We start from the raw sequence: 13529 nt of genomic DNA, 5'->3' as shown, positions 1-13529 counted from the left end.
AATAATACCAGTGACTATAAGAAACCTTGTAATGTATCTTTTCAGGGAAATATCTTGCCTCCCTTGGCCCTGAATAATCATTCAATCTAAAAAAAACAAAACTAACAGTTCAAATCCATCTTGGTCAAAGCAAGACTGACTCCCATCTCATTGGTATCAGGTTACACCTCCCATTATTCTTAGGCCACTTTCACACCTCAGTTTTTTGGCATCGGGCACAATCCGGCGTGTGCCTGATGCAACAGATCCGGCGCAGAATATGCAAAAAAAAACGGATGCGCCGGATCTTTTTTTTTTTTTTACGGATCCGGCAACCGTTTTTTGCCGCATTACGCTGGATCCGGCGGCCATAGGCTTCCATATTGTAAATCACGCCGGATCCGGCGCAATGCGTTTGTTTTTTTTTTGTCGTCAGAGACAAAAAACGTTACAAGAGACGTTCCATCCGGCCGTCGCATTAGCCGATTACGACGGATCCGGCAAAAGCCGTATGCAACACAAGGGCATCAGGCACAATCCGGCGCTAATACAAATCAATGGGGATAAAACGGATTCCCCCCCCATCCTTCCCAGGATCGTCATGCTTACCAGCCCTTGGCATCTGTGTGGCTCCCAGATCTCCCTGTGATCTCCCAGCAGGTGTGCTGCACGCCTCCCTTGCATCTGGCCGACGCACAGACTTCAGTCACATCACACTCGCACACACTCATACTCATACAGACACACACAGATCACGACATTCGGAGATGCCATGTGCTTCCGGCCATGTGATCATCCTGCAGGTCCTGTAAGCTCACTGCACAGCGTCACAGGTGCTTACGCCGCTGAGAAGCAAGCGATATCGCTGTGTGTGTGTGAGATCTGATGTGTATGTGTGTGTGTTCCGCCACAGGATCTTGATGCGCTCACCTGCTCCCGGTCGGCGTCTGGCGAGTATGATCGCAGGGTCTTCTGTCTTCTTTCTTCTGTCCTTTGGGGGTGTCCGCTGTCTATAATGAAGTCTGCTGCAGTGTCTTTGTGCAGTGGTAAAAAACTTAAAGACACTGCATTATTGACCGCGGCTAGGTTTTATTTTCAGGGGATGTCTTATATTTAAGCCTCCCTGAAAACTCCTGCTAGGTCTTATTTTCAGGGAAACAAGGTAATATATTTTTTCATTAACTCGATCCTGCTGTTCTATGCAACCAATTGATACAACTCCATTGTCTTCTGGTTGCTGCTCTCCTGTCTAGATGCTTCTCTATCACCAGTTTAGCAGTTTCCACTCAATGTCAGACTTGCTTCTTGAGTTGTAGGAAAAAAACTGATGATTTTGCTCCTTTTTTTTTTATCAGGGTTAGTGTGAGTAAAGGCCCCATCGCTAGCAACATCGCTGCTAACGAACAACTTTTGTGACGTTGCTAGCGATGTTGCTGTGTGTGACATCCAGCAACAACCTGGCCCCTGCTGTGAGGTCGTTGGTTGTTGCTGAATGTCCTGGCCCATTTTTTAGTTGTTGCTGTCCCGCTGTGAAGCACAGATCGCTGTGTGTGACAGCGAGACAGCAACAACTAAATGTGCAGGCAGCAGGAGCCGGCTTCTGCGGAGGCTGGTAACCAATGTAAACATCGGGTAACCAAGAAGCCCTGTCCTTGGTTACCCGATATTTACCTTTGTTACCAGCCTCCGCCGCTCTCACTGTCAGTGCCGGCTCCTGCTCTGTGCACATGTAGCTGCAGCACACATCGGGTAATTAACCCGATGTGTGCTGTAACTAGGAGAGCAGGGAGCCAGCGCTCAGTGTGCGTTGCTCCCTGTTCTCTGCACGTGTACCTCCGTGCACTGGTAACCAAGGTAAATATCGGGTTGGTTACCCGATATTTACCTTAGTTACCAAGCGCAGCATCTTCCACGCGGCGCTGGTCACTGGTTGCTGGTGAGCTCACCAGCAACTCGTGTAGCGACGCTCCAGCGATCCCTGCCAGGTCAGGTTGCTGGTGGGATCGCTGGAGCGTCGCAGTGTGACATCTTACCAGCGATCCCTATCGTTGTTGGGATCGCTGGTAAGTTGCTTAAGCTGGTGTCACACATAACGACGACGACAACGACGTCGCTGCTACGTCACCATTTTCTGTGACGTTGCAGCGACGTCCCGTCGCTGTCGCTGTGTGTGACATCCAGCAACGACCTGGCCCCTGCTGTGAGGTCGCCGGTCGTTGCTGAATGTCCAGCTTCATTTTTTGGTCGTCACTCTCCCGCTGTGACACACACATCTCTGTGTGTGACAGCGAGAGAGCGACGAAATGAAGCGATCAGGAGCCGGCACTAGCAGCTGCGGTAAGCTGTAACCAGCGTAAACATCGGGTAACCAAGGGAAGACCTTTCCCTGGTTACCCGATGTTTACGCTGGTTACCAGCCTCCGCTCTTGCTGCCAGTGCCGGCTCCTGCACTGTGACATGTGGCTGCAGTATGCATCGGGTAATTAACCCGATGTATACTGTAGCAAGGAGAGCAAGGAGCCAGCGCTAAGCAGTGCGCGCGGCTCCTTGCTCTCTGCACTGTGACATGTAGCTGCAGCACACATCGGGTTAATTAACCCGATGTGTACTGTACCTAGGAGAGCAAGGAGCCAGCGCTAAGCGCGGCTCCCTGCTCTCTGCACATGTAGCACAGCGACGTTATGATCGCTGCTTCTGCTGTGTTTGACAGCTAAGCAGCGATCATAACAGCGACTTACAAGGTCGCTGTTACGTCACCGAAAATGGTGACGTAACAGCGACGTCGTTGTCGCTGTCGCTTAGTGTGACACCAGCTTTAGTGTGACTGGACCTTAACAGTTTGCCTACTTCTGTTTCTTATCCTGATTTTACAGCCCATTTATTTGTCTTTAAGGAAAATTGCATCATTCTTTGGAAGTGGTACCAAATAGAATAAATAATCTTATCACTATTCTTTCAATTGTTCAGGATTGGATATCCAAAGGGCACGGAGAATACAGAGAAATACCCAGTGAGAGAGAGTTCTTCCAGGAAGTGAAGGAAAGTAAAAATGTGATCTGCCATTTTTACAAAGATTCTACTTTTCGGTATGGCAAGATTTATTTTATTTTTACTGTTTTATTATTTTTATTGATTTTGAGTTTCAATTTTTTTTTTTTTTTTTAAAAATGACCCCAAGGCGCAACTAAAATGTATTTTAAATTGTTAATCTTTCTGAAGAAATTTTAATTTTTATTAGACATATATTAGGGGAGTATTTTGTCGGCGGTAGAGCAATTCTGGCCTTCTTTATATTTCTTTCCTGTTTATGTATTTAATTTCTATTTCACACATTTTGCGCCACATAAGGTAAGAAGACTTTTGAGGGTATCTCGAGATATTTTTTTTATATAATATATTTATTATTTTATATATATTTTATATGCCAATTTTTTTCCCCTGTACCTATGGGGTTGGCATACTGGCTGAAGTTACATGGAAAAGTCAGCTTCCTCTCCACACCGCTAAGCTGATCTGGATCTGCTATAAAACGGCAGTGTCGCTTCCTCCCTGCAATCACATCATCACTAGGAAGGGAGGAGAAATTTCTTGTAGTGCTATTTAAACTTCATGCCAAATGCTCATTATAAAAAAGCACTCCCAATAAACTTATTGGCTAAATCTGTGTGAAAATAGTTAGGTCCAGAAATATTTGGACAGTGACACAAGTTTTGTTATTTTAGCTGTTTACAAAAACATGTTCAGAAATACAATTATATATATAATATGGGCTGAAAGTGCACACTCCCAGCTGCAATATGAGAGTTTTCACATCCAAATCGGAGAAAGGGTTTAGGAATCATAGCTCTGTAATGCATAGCCTCCTCTTTTTCAAGGGACCAAAAGTAATTGGATAAGGGACTCTAAGGGCTGCAATTAACTCTGAAGGCGTCTCCCTCGTTAACCTGTAATCAATGAAGTAGTTAAAAGGTCTGGGGTTGATTACAGGTGTGTGGTTTTGCATTTGGAAGCTGTTGCTGTGACCAGACAACATGCGGTCTAAGGAACTCTCAATTGAGGTGAAGCAGAACATCCTGAGGCTGAAAAAAAAGAAAAAATCCATCAGAGAGATAGCAGACATGCTTGGAGTAGCAAAATCAACAGTCGGGTACATTCTGAGAAAAAAGGAATTGACTGGTGAGCTTGGGAACTCAAAAAGGCCTGGGCATCCACGGATGACAACAGTGGTGGATGATCGCCGCATACTTTCTTTGGTGAAGAAGAACCCGTTCACAACATCAACTGAAGTCCAGAACACTCTCAGTGAAGTAGGTGTATCTGTCTCTAAGTCAACAGTAAAGAGAAGACTCCATGAAAGTAAATACAAAGGGTTCACATCTAGATGCAAACCATTCATCAATTCCAAAAATAGACAGGCCAGAGTTAAATTTGCTGAAAAACACCTCATGAAGCCAGCTCAGTTCTGGAAAAGTATTCTATGGACAGATGAGACAAGATCAACCTGTACCAATGATGGGAAGAAAAAAAGTTTGGAGAAGAAAGGGAACGGCACATGATCCAAGGCACACCACATCCTCTGTAAAACATGGTGGAGTTAATGTGATGGCATGGGCATGCATGGCTTTCAATGGCACTGGGTCACTTGTGTTTATTGATGACATAACAGCAGACAAGAGTAGCCGGATGAATTCTGAAGTGTACCGGGATATACTTTGAGCCCAGATTCAGCCAAATGCCGCAAAGTTGATCGGACGGCGCTTCATAGTACAGATGGACAATGACCCCAAGCATACAGCCAAAGCTACCCAGGAGTTCATGAGTGCAAAAAAGTGGAACATTCTGCAATGGCCAAGTCAATCACCAGATCTTAACCCAATTGAGCATGCATTTCACTTGCTCAAATCCAGACTTAAGACGGAAAGACCCACAAACAAGCAAGACCTGAAGGCTGCGGCTGTAAAGGCCTGGCAAAGCATTAAGAAGGAGGAAACCCAGCGTTTGGTGATGTCCATGGGTTCCAGACTTAAGGCAGTGATTGCCTCCAAAGGATTCGCAACAAAATATTGAAAATAAAAATATTTTGTTTGGGTTTGGTTTATTTGTCCAATTACTTTTGACCTCCTAAAATGTGGAGTGTTTGTAAAGAAATGTGTACAATTCCTACAATTTCTATCAGATATTTTTGTTCAAACCTTCAAATTAAACGTTACAATCTGCACTTGAATTCTGTTGTAGAGGTTTCATTTCAAATCCAATGTGGTGGCATGCAGAGCCCAACTCGCGAAACAAATATTTCTGGACCTAACTGTGTGTGTATATATATATGTATGTATGTATGTATGTATGTATGTATGTATGTATGTATGTATGTATGTATGTATGTATGTATGTATGTATGTGTGTATGTGTGTGTGTATGTGTATGTATGTATGTGTATGTATGTATGTGTATGTATGTATGTGTATGTATGTATGTGTATGTATGTATGTGTATGTATGTATATGTATGTATATGTATGTATATGTATGTATGTGTATGTATGTGTATGTATATGTATGTATATGTATGTATGTATATGTATGTATATGTATGTATATGTATGTATATATGTATATGTAATATATATATATATTACACATACGTGTGTGTGTGTGTATATGTGTATATATATATATATATGTGTGTGTGTATATGTGTGTATATATGTATGTATGTATGTATGTATGTGTATATATATGTGTGTATGTATATATATATATATATATATATATATATAGTATAGTGTAGGTGCTTAATATACTCACTGATCAGCGCCATACCAGTCATATTCTGGGTAACCATTCCAATTTGCTGGCTTACACAGGCTTGTGTGAGCTGAAAGCTGCTTTTATAATGTAAGCCTGTTAAGTGTATGTATTGAAAGTCACTGATTGCAAACAGAGCTTTAAAAAATGTGGAATCAATATATAGGCAAGGAAATATCACCAAACTTTTTAATATACACTGACTAGAAAAAAATCATGAATGATTACTGAGTGTTCGCTTTTTCTCTTTTTCAATAGATGTAAGATCCTGGACAAACACCTGGCAGTTCTGGCGAAGAAGCATGTCGAAACGAAATTCCTAAAACTGAATGTGGAGAAGGCTCCCTTCTTATGTGAACGACTGCACATTAAAGTCATCCCAACTATGGCACTAGTGAAGGACGGAAAAACGAGAGATTATATTGTCGGCTTTACTGATCTGGGGAATACAGATGAGTTCACCACCGAAACCTTGGAATGGAGACTTGGCTGCGCCGACATAATTACCTACAGGTAGGAAAAGTTTTCATTGTCTGTGCAGGGTCTTTTTCTTCCTTCACTTAGTTTATGGGTTTATGGCTATCATTTAGTGTATTGTTTTTATAAGGTTGACATAGTTAATGGAGTTGTCAAACGTAAACTCCAAAAAAAAAATTTAAGCTAATCTGTGCTGTATTGTCATATAAATCACCTACATTATTTTTTTTTTTTTTCTAACTTTTATTCCTCTTGAATTCCCCTTTATTCTCTGCACCTCTTTGTTTACATCCAGCTCAACCAAACATGACATGTTTGACTGCCAAACTTCACAGTCAGAGCTGGCAGCACCCAGCCTCACTGTCCAGCCCTGCCCTCTGCACACTCACTCCCTGACAGTATTCTGCCCCTGCAGCTGATAGATAAATGAAGACTATATATAGCCCCCAATGTGAGTCTATAGGATATATACACACATACACATATCCTCACACACACCTAGAGTTATATATATTTATTATATTCCCCCTAAGGGACTCTGCCCCCGCCCACCCAGCACCCTTCTCCCCCGGCCTGTCTCTCACCAAGGCACTGTCTTCTCTCCCGGCCTGTCTCCCACCAGGGCACTGTCTTCTCTCCCCCTGCACTCTCTTCTTTGCCCCCCTCTCTCACCCATGCTTTATCTTCTCTGTGCTGTGATGAGTGCAGCCTGCCTAAAGCTAGGTGATGCAGAGCTCAGTGCTGTTGTTCGCTGGTATCAGGTGACGTCCCTGCTCCTGGCTGTATTCAAAAGCCAGGAGCGCCGGAGGCTGCATTTATCACAGTGTGGGGAGAGAGACAGTTACCCGGGCCCCATACATCACAATGAGCTGTGGCAAACGGCGCTGATGGTGTCCTAGACAGAGAGGGCAACCCTGTTTGTCCAGGACCCTGGCACAGACATTGCACAGATAGCAGCGCACAGGGAGCTGGGGAGAGTATGGAATATGGGAAGGGGGCGGGGAAGGATGAGAGGGGCCAGGGGCTCATCACACTGTACATGGTCGGCTGCAGGGCTGTGATGCCAGTCAACAAGGTCAAGCCCCTCTTGACATATCCTCACAGGAAGCAGCAAAATCATGGCAGGAGCGGTCACCTGACCACTCTAAGCCGGGGGAGAGGGGCTGACAGCGGGGCAGGTAGGTAGTTGCGCTATGTACTTACCTGCCCCAATGTAGCCCAATAGTAAAATTACAAAAAATAAGCCGGATAACCCCCTTTAATTTGGAGTTATAGCTACATGATATCAGTAAAAGATGCAAGTCAGACATAGCCCGTTCTTTACAGTGTCACCTGCACATCTGGCAAGATGCAGCACTTAGACGCTGGGTGGTAGTGTGGCCATTGAGTGACTTTTAGTTCTTGGGCCTCATAAATTAGGATTAGAGGAGTGAACGATACTCTTCTAGTGTGATAAATTTATTGTCCAGTGTTTTGAATACCAGCTCTGATTTCTTTGTCGCTCCATTGGGAGACCCAGACAATTGGGTGTATAGGCTATGCCTCCGGAGGCCGCACAAAGTATTACACTTAAAAGTGTTAAGCCCCTCCCCTTCTGCCTATACACCCCACGGGCTCCTCAGTTTTTTGCTTTGTGCGAAGGAGGTCAGACACGCACGCACAGCTCCACAGATTGGTCAGCAGCAGCTGCTGACTATATCGGATGGAAGAAAAGTGGGCCCATATAGGGCCCCCAGCATGCTCCCTTCTCACCCCACTCTTGTCGGCGGTGTAGTTAAGGTTGAGGTATCCATTGCGGGTACGGAGGCTGGAGCCCACATGCTGCTTTCCTTCCCCATCCCCCTCAGGGCTCTGGTGAAGTGGGATCCTATCGGTCTCCAGGCACTGAGACCGTGCTTCATCCACAACTCCTGGGAGACTGCTGGATAGGAGCCGGGTATCGTTCAGGGACATGGCCCTGCTACTTGGAGGTACTCTGTGTCCCCGTGGGGACCGCGCACAGCAACACTCCAGCATTGCTGGGTGTGCTAGTGCACCGGGGACCGCGGCGCTGACCGGGTTAATATGTGCCATTACACACTCAGCGCTGCTGTGTGTTTATGTATAGGGACTGCCGCACTAACCGCCGCTGCCAGGGAAACACTGCGGCGCGGATGGGACTTGTAGTGCGCCGGGGACTTTCGCGCCGGCCGCGCTTTTACGGCGGCCGCGTTTATTACTAGAGTCCCCGGCTTTTTGCGGCCTAGTTTCCTTTCCTCCCGCCCACAGCCCTGACAGGCAGGGGAAGGGCGGGACGCTGCACAGAACGAGCAGCACTGAGGGCTGGAGCATGCTTTGCATACTCCACTCCCCTCACTGTGCACAGTGCAGGCACCAGTTCCCGCTCTTTCTGAGCCACGCCCACGGCTCCCACCTCTCCTCATGACGCCGGCAGCCATTCCTGTCAGCTCCTTGGACGCTACAGAGGGGGACAAAGTCTGGGAGACTCAGGCAGGGACTCTGGTGGCCTCACAACCGCTTTAAGCGGGTGGTAAGCAGCACCTGTGGTGCTAGCCCCATTGTGCAGTAGTGTAACATTATATGTTTATGGTATACATATTTTACACTGTATGGTGCACAGTTGATTTCTGGCTATATACCCTATTGTGTTACTCAGGGAAGATAATAGCATGGCGCCCACGAAAGGCAGGGGTGCCAAAACACAGGCTTATTATGCTGCCTGCGCCGCATGTATGACCCCGCTACCGGCAGGTTCCACTGACCCTCATTGTGTGCACTGTTCGGCCCCTGTGGCACTTACTCAGCTAGAGCCTCTGCTAAGGGGGGCCCAGGGGGAGCCACCTGCTGACACTGTTCAGGTGACGGGGACAGAGTTTGCAAAACTCTCTGAGACTATGGCTAAGATACTAGAAGCCTTGCAGTCCAGGCCGGTATCTCAGCACAGGGACTCTGTTGAATCTTTGTCCCCTGGCCCACCTCAGTTGGACCAACAATGTCCTCCTGGGGTGTCTCATGGATCCCAGGCTGAGGGTTCTGACACAGACCCCGGCCCTAGACCGACTAAGCAAGCTCGCTTGACAATTCCCTTGACATCCTCATATTGTTCAGGGTCTCAGCGGGGGGAATCTCTAGTTGATGATGCGGACACAGCTGATCAGGATTCTGATCCTGAGGCCGCTCTCAATCTTGATACTCCGGACGGGGACGCCATAGTGAACGACCTTATTGCGTCCATCAATCGTATGTTGGATATTTCTCCATCAGCTCCTCCGGTGGAGGAGTCAGCTTCACAGCAGGAGAAATTCCGTTTCAGGTTTCCCAAGCGTACACCGAGTATGTTTCTGGACCACTCTGATTTCAGAGAGGCAGTCCAGAATCACCATGCTTGTCCAGTTAAGCGTTTTTCTAAGCGCCTTAAGGATACACGTTATCCCTTTCCCCCTGACGTGGTCAAAAGTTGGGCTCAGTGTCCCAAAGTGGATCCTCCAATCTCCAGACTGGCAGCTAGATTCATACTTGCAGTGGAAGACGGGGCTTCACTCAAAGATGCCACTGACAGGCAGATGGAGCTCTGGTTGAAATCCATCTATGAAGCTATCGGCGCTTCTTTTGCCCCAGCATTCGCAGCCGTATGGGCGCTGCATGCTATCTCAGCAGGTCAAGCGCAAATCGACGCAGCCACACGCACGTCCGCGCCACAGGTGGCGTCCATAACCACACAGACTTCGGCATTTGCGTCTTACGCTATTAATGCTGTTCTGGACTCTGCGAGCCGTACGGCGGTTGCAGCCGCCAATTCGGTGGTACTCCGCAGGGCCTTGTGGCTACGGGAATGGAAGGCAGATTCTGTTTCCAAAAAGCGCTTAACCAGTTTGCCAATTTCTGCCAACCGATTGTTTGGCGAGCGTTTGGATGAAATCATCAAACAATCCAAGGGAAAGGATACATCCTTACCCCAGCCCAAACCGAAAATACCCCAACAGAGGAGGGGGCAGTCGAGTTTTCGGTCCTTTCGGGGCGCGGGCAGGTCCCAATTCTCCTCGTCCACAAGGCCTCAGAAAGATCAAAGGAACTCTGATGCATGGCGGTCTAAGTCACGTCCTAAAAAGGCCACCGGAGGTGCCGCTACCAAAGCGGCTTCCTCATGACTTTCGGCCTCCCCACTCCGCATCTTCGGTCGGTGGCAGGCTCTCCCGATTTTGCGACACCTGGCTGCCACGGGTAAAAGACCGTTGGGTGAGAGACATTCTGTCTCACGGTTACAAGATAGAGTTCACCTCTCGTCCCCCGACTCGATTCTTCAGGTCATCCCCGCCTCCCGAGCGAGCCGAGGCTCTTCTGCAGGCGCTGGGCACTCTGAAGGCAGAAGGAGTGGTGGTCCCTGTTCCTATTCAGCAACAGGGTCACGGTTTTTACTCCAACTTGTTTGTGGTCCCAAAGAAGGACGGGTCTTTCCGTCCTGTCCTGGACCTGAAACTTCTCAACAAACACGTAAAGACCAGGCGGTTCCGGATGGAATCCCTCCGCTCCGTCATCGCCTCAATGTCCCAAGGAGATTTCCTTGCATCGATCGATATCAAGGATGCATATCTCCACGTACCGATTGCTCCAGAGCACCAGCGCTTCTTGCGCTTCGCCATAGAAAACGAACACCTGCAGTTCGTGGCACTGCCGTTCGGCCTAGCAACAGCCCCACGGGTTTTCACCAAGGTGATGGCTACTGTAGTAGCGGTCCTCCACTCTCAGGGTCACTCGGTGATCCCGTACTTGGACGATCTGTTGATCAAGGCACCCTCTCTAGAGGCATGCCAACACAGCCTCGACGCTACCCTGGAGACTCTCCAGAGTTTCGGGTGGATCATCAATTTTCCAAAGTCAAATCTGACACCGGCCCAATCGCTGACATATCTTGGCATGGAGTTTCATACCCTCTCAGCGATTAGTGAAGCTTCCACTGATCAAGCAGCGGTCACTACAGACAGGGGTACAATCTCTCCTTCAAGGCCAGTCACACCCCTTGAGGCGCCTCATGCACTTCCTGGGGAAGATGGTGGCAGCAATGGAGGCAGTTCCGTTCGCGCAGTTTCACCTGCGTCCACTTCAATGGGACATCCTACGCAAATGGGACAGGAAGCCGACGTCCCTCGACAGGAACGTCTCCCTCTCTGTCGACCAAAGCTTCCCTTCGGTGGTGGCTTCTTCCCACTTCATTATCGAAGGGGAAATCCTTCCTACCCCCATCCTGGGAGGTGGTCACGACGGACGCGAATCTGTCAGGGTGGGGAGCGGTTTTTCTCCACCACAGGGCTCAGGGTACGTGGACCCAGCAAGAGTCCTCGCTTCAGATCAATGTGCTGGAAATACGGGCAGTGTATCTTGCCCTGAAGGCGTTCCAGCAGTGGCTGGAAGGCAAGCAGATCAGAATTCAGTCGGACAATTCCACAGCGGTGGCATACATCCATCACCAAGGCGGCACACGCAGTCGGCAAGCCTTCCAGGAAGTCCGGCGGATTTTGATGTGGGTGGAAGCCACGGCCTCCACCATCTCTGCAGTTCACATTCCAGGCGTGGAAAACTGGGAAGCAGACTATCTCAGTCGCCAGGGCATGGACGCAGGGGAATGGTCCCTTCACCCGGACGTGTTTCAGGAGATCTGTTGCCGCTGGGGGGTGCCGGACGTCGACCTCATGGCGTCCCGGCACAACAACAAGGTACCGGTGTTCATGGCACGGTCTCAAGATCCCAGAGCTCTGGCGGCAGACGCCTTAGTTCAGGATTGGTCGCAGTTTCAGCTCCCTTATGTGTTTCCTCCGCTGGCACTGTTGCCCAGAGTGTTACGCAAGATCAGGGCCGACTGCCGCCGCGTCATCCTCGTCGCTCCAGACTGGCCGAGGCGGTCGTGGTACCCGGATCTGTGGCATCTCACGGTCGGCCAACCGTGGGCACTACCAGACCGACCAGACTTGCTATCTCAAGGGCCGTTTTTCCATCTGAATTCTGCGGCCCTCAACCTGACTGTGTGGCCATTGAGTCCTGGATCCTAGCGTCTTCAGGGTTATCTCAAGACGTCATTGCCACTATGAGACAGGCTAGGAAACCAACGTCCACCAAGATCTACCACAGGACGTGGAAAATTTTCCTGTCATGGTGCTCTGCTCAGGGTTTTTCTCCCTGGCCTTTTGCCTTGCCCACTTTTCTGTCCTTCCTTCAATCTGGACTGGAAAAGGGTTTGTCGCTCGGCTCCCTTAAGGGACAAGTCTCAGCGCTTTCTGTGTTTTTCCAGAAGCGCCTAGCCAGACTTCCACAGGTACGCACGTTCCTGCAGGGGGTTTGTCACATCGTTCCTCCTTACAAGCGGCCGTTAGAACCCTGGGATCTGAACAGGGTGCTGCTGGTTCTTCAGAAACCACCATTCGAGCCAATGAGAGATATTTCTCTCTCACGCCTTTCGCAGAAAGTGGTTTTTCTAGTAGCAGTCACTTCACTTCGGAGAGTGTCTGAGCTAGCAGCGCTGTCATGCAAAGCCCCTTTCCTGGTTTTTCACCAGGACAAGGTGGTTCTGCGTCCGGTTCCGGAATTTCTCCCTAAGGTGGTATCCCCCTTTCATCTCAATCAGGATATCTCCTTACCTTCTTTTTGTCCTCATCCAGTTCACCAATGTGAAAAGGATTTGCACTTGTTAGATCTGGTGAGAGCACTCAGACTCTACATTTCTCGTACGGCGCCCCTGCGCCGCTCGGATGCACTCTTTGTCCTTGTCGCTGGCCAGCGTAAAGGGTCACAGGCTTCCAAATCAACCTTGGCTCGGTGGATCAAGGAGCCAATTCTCGAAGCCTACCGTTCGGCTGGGCTTCCAGTTCCCTCAGGGCTGAAGGCCCATTCTACCAGAGCCGTGGGCGCGTCCTGGGCTTTGAGGCACCAGGCTACGGCTCAGCAGGTGTGTCAGGCGGCTACCTGGTCGAGCCTGCACACTTTCACGAAACACTATCAGGTGCATACCTATGCTTCGGCGGATGCCAGCCTAGGTAGACGAGTCCTTCAGGCGGCGGTTGCCCACCTGTAGGAAGAGGCCGTTTTACGGCTCTCTTACAAGGTATTATTTTACCCACCCAGGGACTGCTTTTGGACGTCCCAATTGTCTGGGTCTCCCAATGGAGCGACAAAGAAGGGAATTTTGTTTACTTACCGTAAATTCCTTTTCTTCTAGCTCCAATTGGGAGACCCAGCGCCCGCCCCTGTTTTTTTGTGTACACATGTTCATGTTGAATG

General features: G+C 48.7%; 1 protein-coding gene across 1 annotated transcript in view; it reads left to right on the top strand.

The window, feature by feature from the left end:
- The window catches only part of TXNDC9 (thioredoxin domain containing 9), a 29711-nt gene that overhangs the window by 10406 nt on the left and 5776 nt on the right, over positions 1 to 13529 (top strand). Inside the window, exons 3-4 of the mRNA XM_075336409.1 lie at positions 2947 to 3065; positions 6042 to 6296. Coding sequence (XP_075192524.1) covers positions 2947 to 3065; positions 6042 to 6296 — 374 coding nt within the window. The remainder of the gene's footprint in view (positions 1 to 2946; positions 3066 to 6041; positions 6297 to 13529) is intronic.

Source organism: Anomaloglossus baeobatrachus, chromosome 2 (assembly GCF_048569485.1).
Source record: "Anomaloglossus baeobatrachus isolate aAnoBae1 chromosome 2, aAnoBae1.hap1, whole genome shotgun sequence".
Classification (NCBI taxonomy): domain Eukaryota; kingdom Metazoa; phylum Chordata; class Amphibia; order Anura; family Aromobatidae; genus Anomaloglossus; species Anomaloglossus baeobatrachus.
This window is presented reverse-complemented; position numbering and strand designations above follow the sequence as displayed.